The sequence below is a fragment of the Rhinolophus sinicus genome, chromosome 16 (genome assembly GCF_057876585.1).
Source record: "Rhinolophus sinicus isolate RSI-liver-muscle chromosome 16, RSI-T2T, whole genome shotgun sequence".
Classification (NCBI taxonomy): domain Eukaryota; kingdom Metazoa; phylum Chordata; class Mammalia; order Chiroptera; family Rhinolophidae; genus Rhinolophus; species Rhinolophus sinicus.
The window spans coordinates 11,950,430-11,976,305 of record NC_142516.1 but is presented as its reverse complement, the minus strand read 5'-3'; the positions used below and the strand labels follow the sequence as shown (position 1 = coordinate 11,976,305).

Genomic DNA, 25,876 nt, shown 5'->3' with positions numbered 1-25,876 from the left:
AATGTCTCCCAAGGACCCCGACCTCCAGAGCTGGAGAGTGGGTCAACACAGCCTGCTCTGCAGCAGTGATAGGTCTCCTGGGGTTTGAAGGGTGCTCGGGCAGAGGGAAGGGTAGAGGGGACAGCCTTGAGGAGAGAGGAGGCCCCCACTTTTCCAACTCCTGGCCTTGTGCTCTGTCCTCTGTCCCTTGTTGCTTCCCTATTCAGTCAACGTCATCTTTAGCTTGACTTGTTAGCTGTAGTGCATTCACCCAGGCTGTTGACTTCACAGAGGTTGTTTTCACAGTGGAGAGGCTGCCTGGAGCCTATGTTCGGGGTGGAGCGTGGGATCTGAGAATCCTCCTCCTTTCTTCTTTTGGGCTTCGGTAGTAATTCTGGTAGAAGACACCTACTAGGAGAACTCTGGTCCTTGGGTCCTGCTACCACCAACCTCCAGAAAGGCAAGCAAAGGTCAAGGCCAGTGTCCTGTTTGCTGGCGTATGTCCTTGTGTGTGTTAGGCATCATTCTTTGATGGCATTTCCTGTGAGATAAGCATTATTATTCCCATTTTACAGACAAGGAAACTGAGGCTCAAGTGGGGGTGCTCATTTGCACAGTCTCCGGGCAGCTAGAAAGGTAAAGGGCTGGGATTCAAACCCAAATGTCCTAGCTTTAGGTCTGAGCTCTCTCCCCTCTACTCCCACGAAGGCCCAGGCACACCCAGTGCGAGACAGCCATGCTGTCTGTGGCCTCAGCTGCCAGCGTCTGTCCCCAGATGTACAGGCAGATGCTGTGGGAGATTTAACGGCAGGCCTGTTGGAAATTTGGCTTGGAGCCTCCATTGTCTCAGCATTTTGTAATTTGGCCCTGGCTCTGGGCAGGGAGGGGGTTAGGGGTGGAGGCCACTTTTCATGGGAACTCAGGCACAGAGGGGGTGTGAACCATCAGGCTGGGACCGAGGCCAAGACAGCAAGAAGAAAGCTGGGGCTTTGGCCAAGGCTCTGGGCCCTCGGGAGCATCCAGCTAGATGGGGCCGTGCCGGCTGGGCCAGATGTGGAAAGTCACAGAGTTGCTGGTGACTCCTTGACTGCAGGGGAGAGAGACAAAGAACAAACTGACATGACAGTCCAGAGGGTGCAGTACTGCCATCTATGGAAACACTGGGGCCTTGGTCAGCCAGGAAAGAAACCCAATCCATTGGGAGAGAGCAGAGAGGCTTCTTGGAGGAGGGATCCCTGTGTGCTGAGATCCCAAAACTGAGCAGAAGTTGTCCAGGGTGAGAAGGAAGCATGGCCTTTCTGGTGGAGGGAGCAACAGGTTCGAAGAGCCTGTCATTGAGGAAATGTCTGACCCATTTGCGGGGCTTTTGAGCATTTCAGGCTGTCTCGAATGTCAGATGTGAGATACAGTGTAGCAAGAAACGAGGTTGGGGGTTTGGAAAGGGTCCAGTACATGGAAGTCCTAATGCCAAATATTTCATGGGACATACACTTAAAAAAAAAGTCATTGTTTATCTGAAATTCCAATTTAACTGGACATCCTGCATTTTTATTTGCTAAATCTGGCAAATCCAGCCTTGGGGGCAATTTGGTCTTAATTCCTGGCTAGTGGGAAGTTATCAGAGGCTTTTCAGAAGGGTGATGACATGATCTAATTTGCATTTTAACCGGAAATGGGCAGCAAGCAGGATAGACTGAGAGGGCAGGACTGAAGACAGGGAGACCAGCTAAAAGAGAAGTGTAGGGATAAAGAGTGGATGGACGGAGGGAGATTTATTCAGGAGGTGAAGTCAGTGGTCCTTGGTGATCAATTGAGTGTGGAAATTGAGAAAACGGGGCAGTCAAGGATGACAACCTAATTTCTGGGCAACTAGGCAGACGGTGGTGACCTTCTCTGAGCTAGGAGCACAGGAAGAGAGGCAGGTTTGGGAGGGGGAGAAGCTGAGTCCAAGAAGAGATGTCCAGGCGATAGCTGGGGGTGGGGGTCTGGAATTCAGGCGTGGGCAGGGGTGAAGGTCGGACCTTGGCAGAGATCAGCTTTCAGAGTGAAACCATTGGAACCATGGGAATGGACTAGCACGCTCAGGGCAAGCATACAAGGTGAGAAGGGAGAGGGACTAAGCACTGAACCCTGAGAAATATTAACAGTTTAGAGGAGGCGGAAGGAAGAGAAGCCAGCAAATTAGACCTGGACGCTGAGACCAGAGGTTTGGAGAAACGCAGGAAGGGTCGTCATGACATTGTGTTTCCTCCGGGAGCTAAGTCAGGACAGAGTTGGAAGGAGAGTGAGTTCAGAGGTGTCAAGTGCTATCAAGACGTCAAGTCCTGTGAGAGCAAACAGTAGTCTGGTAGGTTTGGCTGCTAGAGACCCGGCCAGGGAGCGTTTCCGTGAAGTGGTGAGGGCAGGGGCCAGGTGGGAAGGGGTGAGGAGGGAGTGAGAGGTAGAGGCCTCTCTTTCCTGGACTTCAGCCGTGAGCCACGGGGACATGGCAGATTGGCCACAGGCATTTATCCCCGGTCCCTCCTCAGACCCCATCAAACTGACAGCGAAGGAATAAAGGTATAACCCACTCATAAAGACAAAGAAGCTGGGACAGGACGCACCATCAGAAAAAAAACTTTCAACACATCTTTGGAAGATGGGATGCTAACAGAGAAGTAGGTAAACTCGTGGCTACAACCTGAGGTGCCTGCAGAGCAGATGATGAGGAGAGAGCCAACGCGCCCAGAAGCATCGGGGAGAGGCCCAGGTCTTGGGGGGACGGGATGGTGGGAAGTCTGGACACAGAGCACTTGTTCCCCGGGGTCTTATAGGTAGAAATGACTAGACCCACAGGCAGAAGAGCATCAGTTTCTTCTTGGAGGAACTAAACTGCAAAGACTTGCAAATAGCCGCCACAGGGATGGACAGGACTGAAAAGAGGGGTTAAGGGATATGCATCCGGAACAGTGGGACTTCTCGCCCTCTCTCCTCACCCTGCTCCCTGAAGGCCAACAGCTGGGAGTCTCCCGAGTTTCTAAGTCCCAAACGATGGCGCGCCATTGGAGATGACAACGGAGACCAGGCCACCAGGAGGAAGAGGCAGGTGCAAGAGCGCAGGTGACAGCGTGGGCCCTGAGCCAGAGCAGCTTCCACGGGGAGAGCAAGGGTGGGGTCTGGGGATACTTAGAAGACAAACTTTGAGGTGGTGGGCTGACTTCTAGAGAGAGGGACTTGGGGGGATGGGAGGCTGCGTTCCAACACAGGAAGCACCGGCAGTGGGCACATCCTCAGGAAGGGTCCCTTCCTGACGAGGGGCTTGTTCCATGTTCTGGGCCAGAGATGAGAACAGGGGCTAGAGCTGAGCTGCCTGAAGGACTCCAGGAAGAACCAAACTTGGCTGAGTAGCCCGACTCCCTGATGCTGACTGAGGGAGAGCATTCTTCATCTTGGGAAATGGGGAGTCAGAGCTGTGGGGGAAACGGGGTGGTGACATGGCAACAGAAACCGAGGATGGTGACGCTCACCCAGGGTCTGCTCGGAAAAGGAGGGCTCTGCCTGGATCGGTCAACCTCTCCTGTTGTCGTGACTCAAAACACAGACTGGCTTAAACAAAACATGGCTCACACCGCGGATGGATCTGGCTTCAGGCACAAGCAGATTCCAGACTCAAACAATGTCCCCAGGGCTGCTGGCCCCTCCCTGCTTCACCTGGGGTGGCTCCGTTGTCCAGCTCCCATCACCTCAGCACCGAGTCCAGTGGGAAGGATAATGTTCTTCCTTCACATCTCAAACCAAAGCCCTGGGATTGAGCCCTGTTTGTGCTGATTACCTGATGCAGGTCCCAGGTCCACCCCTGAACTGCCCATTATGGCTGGAATCGTGAGGGGTTTAGCCGAGATCATGTGTTCCGCCCCCAGGATGGGAGGTAGCATGTGCTACTATGAAACATGTGGGCCGGGGCACAAAGTCCCCTAAAGCAATGTCAGGGTATGATTGCCCCAAGAAAAGAGAGGCGGTTGAACAGCAAAGCTAACTGATGTCTACAGCTGTCACTAGGTCCTCATTCTGGGAATCCCTGAAGTCTTAGGACCCCTGATTCTAGGCATTCAATACATTGTTTGTATTGAATGGGGCTGTGGGGGACTCCACAGCCCCATTTTGCAAGAAAGGACACCAAGGCTCCATGGGACCAAGTTGCTTGCCCTGGGTCATTCCACAAAACCGAGTGATAGTGACAGGCAGCATTGATTGGCACCGTAGCCCAGGTGCCAGGCTGAGCACCCTATTTACGCGGTCTGACAATTAAGTTCCAGAACTTGTTGCAATGATATTTCTAACTTTTTTTTGGTATCAGAAGGATTATTCATTATGAATTTATACCAACTGGACAGTTAACCAAGTTCACTATTTGGAAGTGCTGAAAAGCCTGTGTGAAAAAGTTAGACGACCTGAACTTTTTGCCAACAATTCATGGCTCTTGCATCACGACAATGCACCAGGGCACTGTCTGTGAGGGAGTTTTTAGCCAGTAAACAAATAACTGTATTGGAACACCCTCCCTACTCACCTGATCTGACCCCCCAATGATTTCTTTACCTGAAGAGAAAGGAAATATTGAAAGGAAGACATTTTGATGACATTCAGGACATCAAGTGTAATACAATGACCCTCTGATGGCCATTCCAGAAAAAGAGTTCCAGAATTGCTTTGAAGGGTGGACTAGGCACTGGTGTCAGTCCACAGCTTCCCAAGGGGAGTACTTCGAAGGTGACCATAGTGATATTCAGCAATGAGATATGTAGCACTTCTTCTAGGATGAGTTGGCAACTTAATTGTCTGACCTCATACATTTATCCATTGAGTCCTCACAACTATGACTGTCCCCATTTTATAGATGAGGAAACTGAGGGTGGGAGAGGTTAAGCCATTTGCCCAAGGTCAGGAAGTCAGTGAGCAGAGCAGTGTTCCTCCAGATGCCAGCACCGGTCTGAGGTCTGCCTGATACCAAAGCCCAGGCTTTTAACCAGAGCAGCAGGTGCGAACTCGGGTTTTCCGGTTCTTTCCCCTGAAGCTCACTAATGGGGGCAGTGCAGACTCTGCAAAGTGCCCCTCCCACTGGCTTCCTCTCCTGGGAGAAGAACCAGAAGAACAAGGGGAAGTGGAACAAGGTGCAGCTATTCCTACCATCTCTCCACCCCCTGAATTTCACCATGAAAGGAGCAGCTATAACAGAACAGGATCTGCCTTGTTCAGCAGGATCTGTCCTGCAGAGAGAGGAGCTCACCATGATGGGAGAAAGGCAGTGGTGGGAGCATGTGTCTGGGTTGGGCCCCAGACATGGGTCCTTTAAGCAGCAAAGCCACCCATACCTCCAGGACAACACAAGGAAGAAGGGTCCCAACATATCCTGAGTGCCTACTGTGTGCCAGGCACTGAGCACATCTGATCTATTTTCTCATTTACTCCTGACGTGGACCGAGAGTACTTACCTGACAGTAATTAGCTCAGGGAGCCCGAGGACCAGCCCTACCTGCAGGACGCTGGTGCTGCCCTTTCTCAGCTCCCTTCTGCCCCAGCCCCTTTCTTCTGCGGTCCCCAAGGCCTCCATCTGCAGCCACTGTCCACCCAGTGCCTGGAGTCACCCCTGGCCCCCGTCCCTCGCGTGACATTTTGGAGCACCCTAGTGCCACCTTCTGGCTGGTGCTGGAAGAACAAGGGGCCAGGTGGGAGAGTCCAGCAACTGGGTTGTAGGCAGGCTGGCTGGTTGATTTGCTCCCTGCCTTGCTGCAGAAAGGATCCTGGGCAGCTTCCACGGATGAATAAGGTACAACCAAAGCAGAAGATATGAGTGTGGAAAAAGAAGAAAGAATCACAAGGATGGGGAGCACAAAGGAAGCAGGAATATAAAGTTAAAACACCATAAGTATCTACTGGGGTGGAAATACGACCACAGACTCAGAAATTTTGAAGATGGCTTTTTTGTTTTCATTATTGGGGAATATTGGGGAACAGTGTGTTTTTCCAGGACCCATCAGCTCCATGTCAAGTCATTGTTTTCACTCTAGTTGTGGGGGGGTGCAGCTCACTGGCCCATGTGGGAATCGAACTGGCGACCTTGGTGTTATGAGCACTGCGCTCTAACCGCTGAGTAAACGGGCTGCCCCTGGCTTTTTTTTAAAATCATCTACTCAAGGCATAAAGAAATGAGTGGAGAATCCACCAGCCCTGTCTGAGTGATGACTCATCTTAGTTCCCATCCGTTTTACATATTCTTTATACGTGGATACAACACACGAATGCACACACAGAACACACACACACACACACACAGAACACACACACACATACACACACACACACACCACATCTTTCCAGAAATCGTGTTGGAAAGCACAGCGGAGGGTGATGCTTATAATGTAGATTCAAAAAAATAATCCAAGGTATACATCTTGGAAACAAGGAGAGTCATGGTAAATAAAACAAGGTATTTACATGAAAAAAATTCAGATATACATTCAGAAAAAACAGTATTCTTTGAACAAACCCAACAGGAATATAATTTCGAAGGAGTGAAACATTCAGGATAGTTTCATTCGTTGAGGATTTAACTTTTGGGACACGCAGTTGCAAGTTCTGGTCTGAGGTGCTGGGTTCCCTTATTCCGCTCTTGCTATGGAGGGTCACACCTCAGCTCTAAGCTTCCTAGCGGGTGGCACAGAGATGGAATCGTAGCCACTTACACAATCTCTTATAATGAAGGTAAACCAATCGCTCAGGAGAAGCATGCCTTTTGTGCTAAGATAAGAGTAAGTTTCTCCCGGGCCAGGTAAAGGGTGCCAGGGGAAGATGACAGAGTGGAGAAAATGAGGGCCCCTTGGGCCAGCCCATCCCTTCCTACTCCCACCAGGGGGAGTGCGAGCTCTTTGCAAAGACCTCAGGAGGTGGAAAGGGAAGGGTCTGGAATCTGAGGCCAAGACTGCCCCAAAGGTGGTGCATGTAAGAGAGGTGGGAGCATGAGGGGCACGGGCAGGAGCCTGGCACCTGGGAGGAGGCCACCTGGCCTGAAGTCCCAGGCTTGTCACTGCTGTGCAAGTCCTCTCCCCTCTGCAGGCCTCACTTTCCCTGCCTATAAAATGGGAGGTGGGGTCCACGAGAGCAGCGCTTCTCACCTTTCAATGTGCATTCGAATCACCTGGGACTCTTCCTAAAGACTCTGAGTCAGTGGGTCTGAGGTAGGGCCTGGGAAGGTGAATTTCTATGGTAACAAACTCGCTGGTGGAGCCCATAGTGCTGGTTCTTGATTTATCTCTAAGAGACCTGCCAGCTCTGCGACAGTTTGGTTTCTTGAGTTGAGCAGGGAAGACTTGCCAGGGTTTCACATCCTTCCACAGAAGCGGTTGTTCCTTCCTTCCTTCCTTCCTTCATTTATTCAACAAGCATTTTCTGGGCCAGGTCCCCGCCTGGTGCCGGGGACATAGAGATAGACAAGACCCAGTGCCGCACTTGAGGAACCCATGGACACGACAACCAGAGCTCCTCCAAGTGACCGGTGTTGGGGAAGAAGGGCACCCACAGAGGGGGCTCATGGGAACGCCAGAGAGGCCCCTGGCCAGACATGGGGGGGTCAGGGAGGGCTGCCCAGGGGAGAGGGCTCCTTTGCCTACTCTTAATAAGCACAGGCAAAAGTAGTGTGGGGAAGGGAAAGAATGTTCCAGGCAGAGGAAATGGCATGTGCGAAGGCCTGTAAAAGAGAGCCAGGCTGATGGGTTGTGTAGTGACAGGGACCACACACAGATGTGCATGACAAACATCAACGCACACGAGCACACACAGATGTGCACACACACATGCCCACACTCTCTAGGAGGTGCAGATGCGGGGAAGAAACAGCATCCTGAAAGAGATGGGAATTCTTATTCAGGGAACCTCCATGAGCTCCCATTGGAGTGGGTTGGTTTCCATGGCAACGCTCTGCTTTCCTCCCCACAGACTCTGCAAGGACAACTTCCAAGGCTCCTTCAACTCCATGGCCAAGGCTCCCCCAGCTGCCAATCTCCAGAGTCCACCCCCATCCCCACTCTGGGCCCCAAGCCCAGGAGAACCCAACCCCAGGGAGTGTCCTGTCACACACAGGGCCCACCCCTACCCCACCCTTGTCTAGAATGAACCCTGCAGTGTTGGACAGAAATTAGAGCTCATGATTGTCAATATCTATACATAGATGTGGAAATAAATAAATGTCTTGTTGTGCCAAAAAGTAAGAAAGTGCACAAAGAATGAAAGGACATATCAAAAGGAGTGCCCACTGGCCAAATCTGGAAGACTTTGAGCATCAAAATGAATATTGATTATAATAAACTGATAATGCTCATGCGGCTATATTGCTATAACCCACTGAATAAAACAGCAATCTACTAGTACAAGTCTACAATGATATGAATAAGTTGAAAGTTTGATAGAGAGTTGGGTATTTACATATTTCAAAGTAACTGCCCCACAAAATACTAACTACAAATGAAGAAGAATAATTTTACAGTGGGGAAGCCTAGCAGATATCATCTTAATCAAGCTCTCAGAAATGAGGTAAATAAAAATCCTGAGCCCCCTGATAGGATGGCATAAAACAAATGCGGCATCAGCTCTGTGATGTTCCTGTAGATATTTGACGTTTTTACTAATTTTTCACCTGCTTATGTTATCAGTTGCAGGGGGATTGTGGATGTGTCTGTTTCTCCTTTTAGTTTGCTTGAGTTTTGTTTTCTATGTTTCGAGGCCACGTTATTAATTGCATGCAAATTTAGAATTGTTGTATCTGCTTGATAAATTGAATTTTTTAATTTACTGTGAATAGCTCTGTTTAGCTTTAGCATTATTTTTTTTCCCCCTCTCTTAAACTCTACTTTTGCTGATACTAACGTAGCTACTACACCAGTTTACTTTCCATTAGTATTTGCATGGTATAACTTTTTTCATCCTTTTACTTTCCTCATTTCTGTAGCCTTATATTGGACATTTTTCTCTTGTAAGCAGCATATGATTTTTTTTAATCCAACATGTTAATGTTTGTCTTTCAATTGGCATATTTAATGTGCCTACATTTAACATAATTGCTGTATATTTGGCTTTATGTCTCACATCTTACTGTTTGTTTTCTATTTGTCACACTTATTCCCTATTACTTCTCTCTCATTTCTTTTTTTTTAAAATAAATTTTATTGGGGAATACGGGGAACAGTGTGTTCCTCCAGGGCCCATCAGCTCCAAGTCGTTGTCCTTCAATCTAGTCGTGGAGGGTGCAGCTCAGCTCCAAGTCCAGTCGCCCTTTTCAATCTTAGTTGCATGGGGCGCAGCCCACCATCCCATGCAGGAATTGAACTGGCAACCTTGCTGTTCAGAGCTCGCACACCAACTGAGCCATCCAGCCACCCCTTTTATCTCATTTCTTGCCTTCTCTTGCCAACCTGATATACTCAGCAAAAAAAAGTCTTTCAAAAATTAAGGTGAAATAGAGATACTATGGACAGGTGAAAACTCATCGCCAGCTCACCTCCATCAAAGGAATTAGTAAAGGATGATTTAGGGGCAGAGGAAAACAAATCCCAGATGGAAACTGGGAGATACAGGAAGAAATGAAGTCCAATGGACAGAGAAAATAGGTGGTTAATCTAAACAAATATTGTGTGTATAAAACAATAAGAATATGTTCTTGTGGAGTTTAAATATATAAAGAATTAAAATACCAGATGGTACCAGATGATAATAGCATGTAAGTCAGGAGGGGGTTAATGGAGTTTTAAGTGGCCAAGGTTCCTGCATTTTTCCTCAAGTGGTAAGAGTACTAATTTATATTAGACTGTAATAAGTCAAGGACACATGTTGTAAATCTCTAGAGTAAGCACCAAAAGAATGGAAAACTAACAAGCTAATAAAGAGATGGTGTGGATTAATTTTAAAAAATACCAAATCCACTGGGAGTAAGGTGAGGTAGGAGAGAAAAATAAATATATTTTAACCCCTCCAAAAAAATCATAAAAGAAACGTCAAAGGTAATAAAAATGTTCTTTAACTGGGTGGTAGGCACGCAGCGTTTACTTTGACCTGACTCATATACTTTACATATATTAACTGAATAATCTTTTGTCACCACTCCATAGTTAATCAAAACAAATTTAAAAACAAAATGGTGGAAGACTAGGCACATATACTATGATGCTATTTGCATATCTAGGTATACATAAAAAAAGAAAAGGAAACAGAAAAATAGGTGGGACAAACAGAAATTTATACATGTTCTTTTCTGTAGAAAAACATCTGGAAGCTTATTTGCCAAAATACAGTCGGTAGTTGTCTGTGGGGGTGTGTGAATGCTGGAGGAAACTACTTATGCCTTATAAACCGGTCTATGGTTTCAGCAAGCGTGTATTACTTAAATAATTACAAATCACTAACAGGCCGCACATGTATTTCCATTTTGAAAAAATAAATTTAAGAAAATGTAATGACACTAGTCCCTGGTGTATCTTGCAGCCTGGAAAGACATTTATGACGTGGGTTCCTTCCTTCTCCCCAGCGCTTAGCAAGCACCTCGAGTTAAGTGACAGACTCCTGCTGTCGTGACCCGCTTTGCCCACACGGTGGTGCTGCGGAGCTAGTCCAGCCTCTCCCCGCTCCGAGTGCGGGGGTTTGGGGGTGGGATGGGAGGGAGTGGGGCGCTGTAGTGGTGGGGAGGGGGCGGTGCATCCTCATGAGCAGATTTATTTCTTCAGCGTCCGGCCTACAGTCTTACCAGGTGGCATCGGAATCGCTCACACGCAACAAGCCTGTCGCCCCCGTAGGTAGCTCCCGGGCATCCGGAGCATTTCAGCGCCGGCTGCCAGGCCATTATCCGTGCGGTGGTGCCGCGCAACCCACCTCCCCGCGCAGAGTTCAATGCCCTCGTGCCTCTGGGTGACAAGACTGGATTCCCAGAGCATGCCTGCGGGGCCCTCACAGGGCTTGTTACATTGTCGTTGGGACCTGTCTCCAAACGTAGCTAGTGCTAGGTCCCTGGAGGAATGTGAGCCATGTTGACCCACCTCACCTGCCAAGGGAACTACAAGAGGGTGGAGGGGATCTTGCCTTGCATGAGAGGATCCTGGGTACCTCTGGGCTGAGACTGGGTGTTTCTGATCTCTGCCTCTGAATTCTCCCACGTGCAAATCTGAGCAAGTCACTCCGGGGGTTCCCCATCACCCTCAGGAGAAGTTTCAAGTGACTAAGCCTGACTCCTGAGGTTCTTCAGCACACCCATACCCCAACACACCACCACCTCCCGGCACCCCACACTCCATCCCGCTGAACCCTTTCAGCCCCTCCCACCTGCCATGTTCTCCCTCACCTCTGAGCCTTCCACATGCTGTTCCTATTCACTCAGACCCTTGTCCACCCCCTTTTATTTCTTGGCTAACTTTGACTTAACCTTCAGACCTCGAGTTTAAGTGTTGCCTCGTTCTGCAAGCCCCTCTGATCCCTGCGGCACCCGCAGGCTTCCCTCTCCCAGTACCACACACTTGACTCAAATTATGTATTCCTTGCTGGCCTCCCCCATTGGACAGTGGCCCATGAGGGCAGATGCCTGTTTGCCTGGGTTGTCATTGCTCCCAGAGCAGGATCCTGGGACACCTAGTAGGTGCTCCATAAATCACTGTTCTGTGAATCAATGTTCATGAGCGTATATATCGCACGGGGGGGGGGGGGGGGGGGCTTCCTTTTGCGGTGCCCCAGGGGCGTGGCAAAAGTGCCTTGTGGGCTGTGGATGGGAGGGATATGGGGGGGGGGGGTGGGAGGGGATGGGGTACAGCTACAACAGCCCATCCAGAGAAACCACTGGACTCCTGCTGCCAGGGGACACAAACTGCAATGGCTGCCGGCTGCCCAGGCCCCTCCCCAGCACACAGCAGGTGGCTGGACACCACTCACCTCAAGCAGCACAGGAAGGAGGTGCCTGGGTGGTCCGGCTCCAGCCAGTTCTGCCCAGCATCCTCCCCACACATGCAGTTGCCGCCCAGACCCCAATGTGCAGTCCACGTGCCCCACTGATGTTGGTCGTCTCCCCCAAACTTCCTCAGCACGCTAAGCTCATTTGAATTCATCACCCTTCCCCCATTTGCTTTTCCTCCTGGTTCCACCCCACCCCCAGACACTTCCCCTTCCTCCCTCTCCCACCTACTCACCCATCACCACAGCCTGGTCTCCATCAACGATCCCACCACCTGCTTTGCTTATCTCTCTAGGGTCCTGTGAGGACAACACCCCGCCCATCTGCCCCTCACACCTCCCGCAGCCTGTATTACAGCCAGACTCACTAACTTGCAGCTCCCCAAATGAGCTGCGGCCGCTCTTTCCTCCTGGCCTTAGTGCTGAGTCCTTGGCCTGGCGATTCCCTTTCTACCTGGCAAATGTGTATTCATCCCTCAGGCTCCTGCGTAGACATCCCTTCCTCCAGGAAGCCCTCCCTGGTCCAGTGCCCTTCCTTGGGGTTCCCACAGTCACCTAGGCTCCCACATCTTTGTCTGTGTCACACTGAGTTGCTAATCCTGGTGGTCAGTGTTGAGTCCCCAGGTCACTCGGTTCCTCATCACCTGACACAGCTGGCATGCCCTCCTTGCTGAGATCCCTTCTCCCCTTGGCTCCCAGGTCCCTGCTCCCTGAGCCCTCCTCCTCCTGCTCACTGGCCGCTCCTTCTCGGTTCTCCTGACAGGTCCTTCCTCACCATCCTGCCCTCAAATGTTGGCATGCCCCAGGCCTGGGCCGCCAGGCCTCCTTTTTTTCCCATCCACTGTCTCCTTCGGTACCAACATGTAGGCCTGTGACTTTGAACCCCCTCTGCATGCTGACCGCCCCCATGTTTCTATCTCCAGCCTGAACCTGTTCTCCAACTCCAGGCTCCACCCTATAACCTGCTCCTCACCCCTCCACTTGATGGCTTATGCACACCTCCAACTGAACAAGTCCAGGTCAAGCTGTTAGTTCAAACTTCATTCCTCCAACCGACTCCTCCTGTGGAGTCCCCATTCTTCTAGTTCATGAAGCTCAAACCTTGGTGCCATCCTTCACACCTTTTTATGACCCCCACATCCAATCTATCAGGAGAGCCCATGGCTACCTTCAAAATATGCCAGTGTCCCACCCCTTCCCAGCACCTCCATCCAACCACTTGGTCCAAGAACTCTCCTTGGATCAAGTTCGGTGGCCTCCTGACCTGTCTCCCACCTGCTTCAGGCCTGGCCCACTTCGCTCTCTTCCCAACCCAGCAGCCAGTCTGGACATCAGGTGATGGCCAACCTCAGCCCCAGAGCTTTCAGGCCCCTCCTCACTTGGAGTAACAGCCACGCCCTTCCCTGCTTTCACAACCTTCAGGAGCTGACCTGCTCTCCACCCCAGCGCTGGCCTCCTTGGCTGGTCCCTGAACATCTCGTCTGAGAGCCTTTGCACTGGCTGTGGTTCCCCTCCCTTTGACACTCCCACCCCCCCTGTCTGCACAACTGCCCTGACCCACTGCTCTTAGATCTCTGTTCAGAGACGCCGCCCCTGACCACATAATCTGCCTCCCAGTATTTCCTCGCCCCTTCACTCTGCCTTATCTTCCTTCCTACCCCTTCTCACCAGCCAACATATCACATTTATTTATGTATTTATTACCTGTCTCCTCCACCAGAATGTAGATATGGAAGGGCAGGGATGTTTTCTGTTGTGGCTCCTACTGTATTCCCAGTATCTGACACATATAGACCCTCCTTCACCAGACAGTGAAGACTGAAAAGGCAGGAATGTGATTGCATTCACCGACAACACCGGAGTATTCAAGCCATCATCGGTGCTCAACAAATACTGAGGGCATAGATGAATGGATGGGTAGATGGAGGGAGGAAAGCAGGAGGGATGGGTGGAGAGATGATGGATGGATGGGCCGATAGGTGGATGGGAGGGTTGGATGGGTGGACGTGTGGATGGCTGGGTGAAGGGATGGACCAAGGTGTTGACTGGACAGGTGTCCCAGGCCCTGCTCTGCAGGAGGAGGCATGTCTGTCCACCTGGAGATATCCAAGACCCAGAATCATTTAGGAGCGCTTGAGATGCTGAGGTCTCAGATCCTGACTGGCCTGTAGGGCTCCCCCGCAGGCCGCAGCGGATTCACATGCTTATTACCAGCAATGAAAAGAAACTGCTGCAGTATGCCTCAGTCGTCCAGATTTTAAGTTCTAATGCCTTTTGACACAACGGTTCTGCTTTTGAGAATCTCTTCAAGAAAAATACTCAAGTTGGTGCACAGAAATAGATGTGTGTGCTCAGCAGGTCATGGCAGCCCTGCTTGTAATCATGTAAAACAGGGCCTAGCCTGGACGTCCCTCAGTAGAGGACCGCGGGGTGAATGGTGGCACAGCTCACCATATAAAGTTGGTGGCAGATACAAACAAATCAAAGAGATGGATCCATGTACAGAGATGGGAGGATTCAGGGTTGTGTTGCTAAGTGACAAAAGCATGTCAAAGAACAATCATATGGAAAGAGCATGTGAATAAACACATAGCGTGTGTCTGAGTGTGTGTGTGTGTGTGTGTGTGTCCATGCATACATGTCCGTGTGCGTAGGAAAGGGGCTGGACTCCCACGCACCACCCCCTAACCACAATCACTGCGGGTACAGAGTGGGGTTAGAAGGGAAATTTCCTTGTTAGTGTATGTACTCCTTTATCGGCTTTTCTTTTAGCAATAAGCTTTCATTCCTATGTAATTGGAAACATATTTTTAAAGAAATCGCTCCTATGTATGTTTCAGCACTTGATCTAAACGCACGTTTTTCTAGCTTCTTGATGGCCGTTGGGTTGAGGGGAGGTGGGTTGATGGGTGAATGGCAAGTTCATCACCGAGGCTCTCAAGGACCTCTTCTACCCAACTTTCAAGCACAATCTCCCAGGATTCCCAAACACAGAGATCAGGGGTCAGCAAATCCAGCTCATTGCCTGTTTTTGTACAGTCAGTGAGCTAAGAATGCTTTTTACATTTGTTAATGGCTGCAAAGTAATCCAGAGAAGAATGCTATCTCACGACACAAGAAAATCATATGAAATGCAAGTTTCACTGTCAACCCATGGAGTTGTGTTGGCGCACGGCCACACTGATTCATTTATGTGTTGTTGTCCATGGCTGCTTTTGCGCTACAACAGCAGAGTTAGTAGTTACAACAGAGGCTGTGTGGCCCACAAAAGCCTCCAACATTTACTATCTGGCCCTTTAGAGAAACAGTTTGCTGATCCCTGATGTAGGGTCCCTTCTGTCCAAGCAAATCAGCCAGATTTGTGGCTCCACTGCTTGGCCTTGGCTCTGTCAAGTCCATCACTGGACATACACTCTCTCTCTGCTGTCTGCACTGGTCTACTTGTTGGAAAACTAGCCATCCTAAAAGGTCATTCCCAGCCCTCCCTGTGACCTGGAAGGGGCGCTCACTCTGCTGGTCCCACCTCCTGGCGGATGCAGGGATGGGGGTATCAGGGGGTGGTGGGGTGTATTTCCCTACCCTCCCACCCCCTAGCCTAGTAGAGATCGTCATGGGTGGGGACTGTGATTCATTTGTGTCTCCAGCACTTGGCACAGTTTCTGGCTAAAGTTTGCTGAATTGCACGGACTGCCGTCATGGCCGTGTGGGTAAAACGCTTCCAGCCTTCTTGGTTGTTTTCCTGATTCACCACAAAACCTGGAAACTGGCCAGGGCATGGAAGGAGTGGGGTGGGGTCAGGTGGAGTGCAGGAGCTGAGCTCATGTGTGGGTTCTGATGATTGCAGGGGCATCCCCCAGGGCAGAATTACTTTATGTGACCACGGAGAGTCATCTGGGATGAGTGTGAAGCAGCGACAGGGGGACACAGCATGACTTCATTGAGAAGGGACCTTACTCAGAGTCAGAGGGAACTGACTGCCGGACAGGAGTGAGTCTCCCATCCTGGGAGGTAAGCAAGCAGAGTTTGGATCGAGGATGTCATGGAGGAGATTCTTGCTCTCTCAAGGGGGTGCACTCCATGAGCCTCCATCCTGAGGCTCTGGGAAGCCCGAGGTTCTCTCAGGGTGGTGACCAGGCATTTGGGTGCCATCAAGGACATGCTCTGGGGGCTTGGGGAAGAGATGTGATCCCCTTTACTTCAGGCCAGCCCAGTCGCACCCTGCTGCTGGAATGCAGAGTGCGCCAGTGTCCCCAGGGCTTCCTGGAACCAAGGCAGGGCCCTGGGACCCAGCAGCAGGACACCTCACGTCGAGCCCCATTGTTCATCATGAAATTGATGATTTCAGGAACTTGAAGGACCCCAAACCACCATCCCCGTTCCCGCAGTCCAGAAATCCCCTCACTCCAGCATATTTCGAGCTTGCCTTCTTCCCGGAAAGGTTTGAGTTTCCTTAATGATAATCCAGCCTCACATTTGTGCAGTACCAGGAGCCACCGTGCATCGTGGCTGAGACCCTGGGCCTTGGAATCTGCTGCACAACTACCACCATCCCCAGGTCAAGTTCCTTAACCTGCCCAACAGCACCACGAAGGACTCAAATTTCTAACCCCGCCCCCAGAAACTGGGCCTTGCTCCTGCCACTTCCTGGCAGTGTGAGGTTGCTGTGCACTGCCCTTCTCCGAGTCCTGGTTTCCTCCCTGAGGGCATTGAGAGCACACAGGAACTCACCACGGCACCCATGCCCGCACGGAGCTGCTGTCATCAGGAGACCAGCCCCTTTTGCCCCATGGAGCTGATGACAGGGCCAGCCTCTAACGTGCCCTTGTCCCCTGCCAGCTGGCTCAGAACTTGTTAAAAGATGCCAACCCTCAGTTTCAAGGCCTTTGAACAAGCCAAGAAAGCAGAGCTGACCCTCTCCTTATACACGGGAGATGGTGAAAGGCGGTAGTTTGGAGGGGTCCAGGATGTAAAGTGGGGCCACCAGGTGGGAGGGGGGGCGCAGGTGAAAGGCTGGCCCAGACATTCCTTCTTGATGATCCTACCTCCAAGCCTCCCTGCCACCCCCATCCAGACACGTTCCTTTCCTCTTTGTCTGGGAGGCACTGCTGGGTGCTCAGTGGGGCCACTAGGCCATTCTGGTCAGGCAGACAAGGTCTCAACCCCCAGCTCTGCCAGGGACTTCGTGTAGACTCTCAGTTTTCCCATCTGTGAAATGGGACTCAGAGAACCTCTTTTAGAAAGTTGATGAGTGAGGTGCATAGAGAGTGCCAGGCTCACAGTACACCTCGCCCCCCAAATAGAAGACCTTCTAGTCTCCCTCTTGGGGTCCCAGCCCTTAATGAGAAGGGAGGACCCAGTACAGCCACATAAGCATTAAGACGCGGGGAGAAACACGACAGGAGCATCTCGATGTGAGAAGCCCTGGTTCTCAGTGAGCGTTCCTGGTGTGTAGCTTATGAATCAAGGCAGGAGGCAGTGGGGGGAAATAACAATTACAGCTAACACTTAGTTTTTCCAGCAGTATTTCATCCAACACATATTTATTGGGGGTCTACTCAGCTGGGCACTGTTCTAAGTGCTGGGGTTACAGCATGGAGCTTGCATGAAAGCAGAGCGGGGCTGGCAGACAATACACAAATAAATATGTAATATAATGTCAGGTGGGATACTAAGCACCAGGGAGAAAAGGAAAGCTGGGGGCAGGGGGGGCTAGAGAGTGATGGGAGGGGCAGGGGATGGGGCATCGTATCTTAGAGAGCTGGTCAGGAGGTGGCATTTGACCAGACACCTGAACTCAGAGAAGGCTGAGGCTCTAGAGAGTCTCCTCCAAGCACAGGAAGTGGCCAGGCCCTGGGGTGAGAGAGTGTGGGTTGGTTCAAACAAAGGAAAGGACACTGGGGCTGGAGGGGAAGGGAGGGGGGCGATAGAGGGGGAAGGGTAAAGAGAGAGGGGGCAGGAGGGAGAGGGGGGAGAGAAGAGAGGAGGAGGAAGGGGCTGATGCAGTAAGGAGAGGGGAGAGAGGAGGGGATGGGGGGGCCTTGAAGGCCGTCCTGAGGGTTTTAGATTTTAGATGTACTGAGTGCTTCCTCTGGCTCTGGGCTAAGTTCTACCTGTATCAGTCCATTGATTCTCCTACCAGCCGTTCAGGAACTGTCCTTATCCTCTGATTACAGGTGAGGAAACCGAGGCACTGAGAAGTAAAATCACTTGCCGAGGGTCACCCAGCTGGTAAATGGGAGCTGGGAGTTGGACCCAGGCAGGCTTACCTGTCCTCACCTGAGAAACCCCACCAGGATGCTCCGGAGCTGAACACAGACGCATCAGGCTGTGTCCTGGGTCAGGAAGGTGCTTCAGCCTGGGGTCAGGCTCCACCCTGCTCAGAACCCAGGAGGAGAAAGACACGGTGCCCCCCCCCCCATCCCCATGGAACTCTGTTTGGCCTTGGATAGCAGGATTTAGCTAGAAAACAGAACCTAGGGCAGAAAGTAAGTTGAAAGGTCATGTAGCCCTGGCCGTTGGCTGTCTCTAAGCCTTGGTGCATATAAGAAATAGTGTTGCCTGCCTTTCCTCCTCGCGTCTGCCTGTGGAACTCCTCGTTATCCCTCACAGTCCAGCTTGGCTGGCGCCTCCTCCACGAAGGCTTTTCTGATTCTGCTGAGGAGGTGACTCTCCTCTGGCCTGATTTGCTCCTCTAGCATTTAGATCCCTGGGTTTCCGTTCTTCCTTTACGTGCCTGGCTCCCAGGCTCGGCCCAGCCCAGGGCATGGCAGGGGCAGAGAGAGTGAGTGGGACAGACACAGCATCATCTCCATGCCAGCCTGCTGGCTCGTCCTCTGCAGCAGGGAAGGCTGAGCCACGCGTGCCCGCTGACTCTCCCCTATGCCCACTGCTGGGCCCTCCTTCCGCCCACTCCTGCTGACATTCCTCCATGCAGCTGGACTTGGGGCCAGTCACCATCTGTGACTACTTAGCTCCCTTTCTTTACATGGAGCGACAAGTCAAGTCTGGAACCAGGAGATCCCTCCTTCTGCTGGAACAGGACGATGCAGTGGGCTGGGCACTGGGCTGAGCCCGGAGCTACGGTTCCCAGATCTGGGCCCAGCAGGCCCACTGGTCTGTTGAGCTCCAATCCTACAGTCAGGAATGGCCCCCTCAACATGTCCACGTGTCTGTGTAAATTTCCCACAACAGAGCTTGAGATCCCCATCCTGAAACCCTCCCCCCAGCTCTGTAAACCAATCCGGCGCTCAGGCCAAAAGCCTCGGACTCACCCTTGATCTCCATCCTCTTTTCCCTTCCTCCACATCTGATGGTTCAGCCCAGCCGAGGGCCCTACACATATCCTCAATCCATCTGCTTTTCTCCATCCTGCCACCAACACCCCAGTGGCGTCCCAGCATCCGTCGCCTCAAAGACTGCAGCAGTGTCTTATCTGGCCCCTCCTCGGGCCACTTTGCCCACAGCAACCTTTCATGTCACTCCCCTGCTCCAACCTGCAGTGGCCCCCACACTGTCTGACCCACAAGGGCCTCTGTGAAGTGGCTTCTGTGGCCTTCCTCTTCTCTCAGACCGTTTTCCTGCCTGTCCACCCAGCCCCAGCCAGACTGGCTGTCGTTCTGACCGTCCTGCTCTGCCCAGTCCCGCTCGTTCTCTCCCAAACTTATTGATCAGGTCCCTGCTCAAATGCCATCCCCTCAAGCGGGTTTTCCCAGACCCCCTAACTGCAAGCAGTGCCCTGTCGTGCTCTGTCCTATGGCCCTGTTTCAGTTCTCTGACTAGCACTCTTCTCCATCTGAAGTGCATGCCTTCCTGCAGCTAGAATGTAAATGACACAAGAGTAGGGACGCCATCATCCTAGCCCCTAGCACAGGGCCGGGCACAGAATCAGCACTCCATAACTGTTGGCACGACGAATCAAAGAAGCAAATGGGGCTTGAATGCCCTTTGCTGCCATGCCAGGACTGTACAAATGCCGGCACTTCGTGACCCAGGAGTTTCACCTTAGAAGTCATGAGACAGATGTGCCAGAGTACGTGTGAGATACTCCTCGCAGTCTTGTCACCTTGAATGACTGGCAGCAGCCTAGGCATCCATCAGTCGGGCAATGGCTCCGATCAGGTTTGGCATAGCTAAAGGGCAGGACGTGGTGTGGCCCCTGAACAGGATGACACGGGTCTGTCTGCAGTGTCATGTCACCATGGAAAGCAAGCGGAGCTCAGTGCTCAAGACAGATTGATTGTGAGTGAATGAATGCCTGGAGCCCAGAGCTCTGGTTGCACTTAAACATGTCTAATTCATAAAAAGAGGGAAATGGATTAGGAGGCTGGGAGCTGCCAGGCTAATCCTGCTTTGACCTTGACCTGTGAGAAAGTGAGGCCCAGGGAGGGAAGTGCCTGGCCCTCGCTCGTACTGATGCCTGGAGGCACAGCCAGAACTGGGGCCCAGGCCCCCCTCCCACCAAGCCCCACCTCCTTCTCTGAGCAGGTTCTGGGGGCACAGTCTGGTGATGGCTGCATCCTGAGCTTCCCCATGACACCCTCAAGGCAAGTCCCTTCTTTCAGAACCTCAGCTTTTTCATCTGTAAAATGGGCCCATGTTCTCCCCACCTCCCTCGCCTCTTTTATAGGCTGTTAGGATGGTAAAAGTTTGGATAAGGATGAGTATTACCCTTCCTTGAGTGTTTAAGACACTCCCTCCTGGTCATGTCCTGCCCTAAGGCTTTGATGCACCTTATCCCATGGAATCTGTACAACCACCCTATGAAGAAGGGCTATGAGTACCCCCATTCTACCAATGAGACTCCCAAGAGTGGAGTAATTATTGCCATCTAGGTGGTAAGTGGAGACCCCGGAAATGAACCCACCGCACTATATATAGAGACCACGGATGTATATGTGCAAATGGGCCCCAGAGCCCCCAGTAACCCGGGGACCCTGCAGAGGTGGGCCAAACCCCAACTCCTAGACCCCTTCCCTTCACTGCAGCCTGCTCCCCGCCCCACTGAGTAGGAGACCAGGGAACCTGGTGCCTGCAGCTGCCTGGGTAGGGCCTGGCCTCCCTGTAATTAAGGCAGTGGGAGGTTGGGAGCTGGGATCTCTGTCATTCAAGAGGTAGGGAGAGATGAAAGGTGACAAAAGGAGCTTCCCCAAGTCTGGGCCAACACAGTAGCAGCCACTGGCTGCTCTGGGAGCACCTGGGTATTTCCCTCCCTGCCACCCTGGTCTGGGACTTCCGGCCATCCTCCTGGCTTATCTCTCTGTCTCCCAACTCCCTCCTTTTGATGGCCCCTCTGGCTCAGCATAAGGAGGCCATTCTGTGCAACAAATGCCTGTCGAGGCTCTATGTCGCCCCTGAACCAAACCCACACTCCTAGGCTGTCATTTAGGTCCTTCTTGCTCCAACCCCAGCTAGCGCATCTCCCCTGACATTCTCCCAGTCACTTGTCATTAAGTGCGACCTTCCTGCCTCCATGCTTTTGTTTGTGCCCTTCCCTCTGCCTGGGATGCCTCATCTTCCCCTGCTCAGCTCTCTTCTCTCTGCCCAGTTCACATGCCTCCTCATTCAGGCAGCCTTCCCTGATTGGGCCCAAATGACACACTCCTTCTTCTCCAAGCATAGGGCCCTGTTCTGTACTCTGAATCTATCTAATGCATCTTTATCTCCCTTCCCCCGCCCCGTCACCCAGCACCAAGGCTGTCACCTCTCTGGGGTCCAGGCTTGCCCTGGAGGCTACTCACAAGCCTTGCACAAGTCACTTTACCTCTCTAAGCGGCCTTGTTCTCATCGGTAAAATAAGATAGCCAGAGTTTCTACTAGAGGAATCACTGAGGAGTGCGTGAGACAGTGTGGGGCCACACTCAGAACAGTGCCCAGCTCTGGTGGCTGCATAATGAGTGGTACCAGTGTCACAGCTATTTCTGTTGTTCCAGTAGCAGAGAGGTCTTTTTAAAGGACAACTTGGAATATGTCACTCCATGAATTATCCTTAGGGTCAGGCCTGAGGACGTCCCTGAGTGGCCCTGCGTGATCCTCTCCTGCTGGCCTCCTTGGTCCCATCTCTCTGCACCAACTCCCTCAGCCATTGCTCCAACCACTTGGAACTTAATGCCCCCTGTACCATCTCAACTTGAGGCTTTTGCACAGGCCACTCCCTCCATCTGGCACACCTTTCCCCCTTGCTCCCTCCTCCTTCACCTAACTCCTACTCATCCTGTAGGCCTCAGGTTAGGTGCCCATTCCTCCAGGAAGCCTTCCTTGACCACCTCTCTCAGCCAGATGAGGCAGCCCTTCTCTGTGCTCACACAGCACTTACCACACACACTGCATTGCAGTGACCTGTTTACCTGTGAGCTCCATGAGGCAAGACTACCTCCCTGCTGCAAACTGAGCACCTGGCCCAGTGTCTAGCACGGAGAAGATGCTCAAAAAACACTTAGTGACTAACTGAATGGATGGATGAGTCAATTTCTGCATCCCCCACACTGCAGGAAATGTCTGTAGAACAGATTTGAGTGGGAGGTTCCAGCAGGCCCTGGGAGAAGCCCCTGGGGTTTGGGTGCTGGGTGGTGAACAGAGCAGACCCCTATCCCCTCCCACGGTGGATTGGCCTCCCCCCATTCCCACAGACCCCCGTGGCTCCAGAGCCAGCTTCCAGATGCTAAGCCCTAGCTCAGCCTCACCTCTTAGCTTTCCCATCTGCACAGCTGGGCCAGATCCCCGCAGCCAGCGTCGCGGGCAGCCCGGCCAATCGTCCCCGGCGTCTTCCTATTTTAGACATCTCACTGCCTCAGTCCCTTCTAATGTTTCCAGACTGGCTGCAGGGGGAGGAAAAAGAGGTTACTGCTACTTTAAATGTACTGTATGAAGGCGAGGGCTGGAAAGGGGCCTGCTTGCAGGAGTACCCAGTCATCTAGTTGGAAAAGCCGCCAGATGGAATACAAAAGGAGAAACCCAGACGCTCATGGAGACAGCCTCGGTTCATAAATCAGGTGGGGCCAGGGGCTGGGGGCCCATACGCCATGGAGCCCGACTCTCTCCTGGACCAAGACGACTCTTACGGTAAGAAGGGCGCTGGCAAAGTGGCAGAGTTGGGGATTCAGCCGCTGCTCAGGGCTGCTCAGGCAGACTTTTCTCTGCTTGCTGCAGGAATCTGAGTTGAAGTGGGGAGGCGGGGAGGCAGCTGGGCACTGTCGGGTCTTGGCATCCGGGGTTAGGGGCACAAGGCTGCAGGCTCCCAAGTGGAGCCTTGGGCAGCCCTTCGGACTCTGGGCACTGGCAGGGTTGGTGGGGGTTGGGGGGAGTACCGGCTGCTTCTGTTTTGCTCTTGGCCAAGAAGGAAAGGAAGGAAGTTTGTAGCCCCCCTGCTTGTCTGCCTCACTCGCTGTCCCCTCCCCAGGCCTGCCGGGTGCTGTGGGGAATTTAATTAGTGAGATCCTGCAGATAAATATAGATGGGCCAGCAACAGGAACGTTGCCTGTAATTAAAGCCAGGCTGAAAGCGCTCTCCGCTTTGCAGGGCCCCAGGGGCTGTGACTGGAAACCCTGGGCAGATTGTTGGGGGAAAGCTGCTTGGGACAGAGCCCTTGCTGAGAACCCAGGACAGGGACTTGTAAGTCTCAGAATGACTTGGCTGTGGCAGTTCCTGCAGGCTTGGGGCTCCCGTGGGTGCAGGTAACAAAGATCCGATTGCTCAGCCGGGCCAGGCTGCTGCCCCCTGGGCTAGGTGCACTCTGGGTATCTCTGGGCAGCGCAAAGTAGGGAAGCAGGAGGACAAGAGTGTGGCTGAGGGAGTGAGGCAGGGTGTGGGGGCAGCAGGTTTTAGGGCTCAGTAGGGAGCAGGCCCTGTTGGCCTCAGAGGGGAGGTCCAATTGAGAGGTGGCCTCACTCCAGCCTGGATCAGCCTTTTGGGAGCCCAGGTCCTCCTGGGACCACAGTGCTTTGCTAAGAAAACTGAGTTCTCCCCGCCTCCTCCCCACGCCAGGCAGTCCTGGCCTCCGGGCACAGATTCAAGGCCAAATTTCCTTCCTCCTGTAGGAGCTCAGTGCTTTCCAGGGAGAGGGGCCCTTTGCCACGTTTGGAGCTATAACCCTCAGGAGAGCTTGGTGAGGCCCTGCCCGTGGACCTGGCATCTTTGGGCAGCTGGGCGGCCAGTGGACGCAGCTGAGTGACCCCTATGTGCCAAGCTGTGTGTCAGGGTCAGGGGTGTGGAAATGAAGAGCTCAAGCCTAAGAAATAGTTTGTGCTTCTTAGGAGGAAGAAAGAGGGAAAGAGAGGGAGGGAGAGAAGAAGAGAGAGAGAGGAAGAGGCCTTGGAAGAGCTCCCAGCCTTGAATGGGAGACAGAGAAATGATACGAGACTGCATTTAGAGTGATGAGTTCCTTGGGGGAAGCGAGGGCAGACAGCCTGGGTGTGTGACAGGCTGCCTGCCTCCAGAGGTATCCCCTGAAGCTTGGCACAGAGACACCTGGATGCTGCCTTACGGAGAGCACAGACCCTTGCCTGGGGGAGCAACCCATGGCCCAGCAAGGTTCCCGGGGCTCCATCTCCCCACCTGGAACCCAGCAGTGTCTCAGGAACCCACGAATCCGACTTGCTGTCACTCAGGGTTGGCTTGTGGCAGGCTCTGGGCAGGGCAAGGCTGCTGCCTGGAGACTGTGGCTGCCTCACCCTGATGGAAGGGCCCCGTGCACACACAACCCCTTGTCTTCACCTGCTGCGGGATCCTGTTGCTGGCCTTCTGGAAACTGGTCAGTCAGTAAGGTGCCTGGGAACCAGGAGAAAGCGGCAAAGGGAGAGAGGGGACCACAGGAATTGTTAGGCAGGAATGGAGGAGAGCCCAGGCTCTCCTTGGGAATCATCCCAGATTTAGCCGAGAGGGGTTTGGCTTTCGCTTACCTTGGAGGTCCAAAGCTGAAGGGGCTGTGTAGCACCAGGGCAGCAAAGGAAAACTGTGGCCTAAGAGTCACTTGCTCTCTGAGCCCTGGTTCTACATTCATTCATTTAACAACTACTACTTTCAGGTCCTGGACTAAGTTTTGGGGTTGGAGAACCAAGTCAAACCGTCTCTGCCTTTGTGATATTCCTAGGCTAGTCTGGGAGAGAGATAAACGCTCTGGTGAGGGAGGCCAGGGCACTATGGAACCCCTACCATCACATGTGGAGTCCAGGAAGACTTCCTGGGGGAGGTGACTCCTCCACTAAGGAAGTAGAGGACTCTTCGTGAAATAGTTTCTTCACCTGACTTCTGGGATAGGCCACTTGCATGCTTGTCTCCCACCTATTGCATAGTCTCTTTTTCTGGCTCCTCTTGGACACCTCCCTCTTCCTGCTACCCACATGGTCCCTTACCAAGGTCTGCTGCTTCTGCCTCCCTGCATGATCTGATCCTTCCTCACCCAGCCTTCTTCACACTCAACCAAACCAGCTATCACCCCGGGGTCTTTGCACATTTGGTTGCTTTGCCTGGAACACTGTGCCTCTCACTCCTCACTAAGCTAACTCCAACTCCTCCTCCTCTCAAATGCAACTGAAAAGTCATCTCAGAGAAGAATTCCCTAGACTCTGCTTCCCTAATCCATCCAATTAGATCTCACTCTGTTTCTCTTTTCCTTTGTAGGACCTGTTCTCATTTTCATGACGTGTGTGTGTGTGTGTGTGTGTGTGTGTGTGTGTGTGTGTGTGTGAAGCCCTGTAGCCCTTACCAATCGCCAAGCTCTCTGACAGCTGTTATCCCCAGAGCATAGCTCTCTGTCTGGCGTGTAGTAAGCATCCAACAAATACTTGTTGAATGAGTGAGTGGATGAATTCAGTTGGCCCAGGCAGAGAGGTGAGGAAAGGCAATCTAAGCAGAGAGAACAGCAGGTACAAAGGCACGGAGGCTGGAGAACTTCAGAGAGTTCTAGTGAGAGTGATGCTTTTGGTCAGGGCTTGGCGAGCTGAAT

General features: G+C 52.3%; 1 protein-coding gene across 1 annotated transcript in view; it reads left to right on the top strand.

Annotated features, from left to right (window-relative positions):
- Positions 1 to 22,583: 22,583 nt before the first annotated feature.
- The window catches only part of DAB2IP (DAB2 interacting protein), a 183,842-nt gene continuing 180,549 nt past the window's right edge, over positions 22,584 to 25,876 (top strand). Inside the window, exon 1 of the mRNA XM_074330947.2 lies at positions 22,584 to 22,995. Within this exon, the coding sequence (XP_074187048.2) occupies positions 22,956 to 22,995 (40 nt within the window). The 5' untranslated portion in view covers positions 22,584 to 22,955. The remainder of the gene's footprint in view (positions 22,996 to 25,876) is intronic.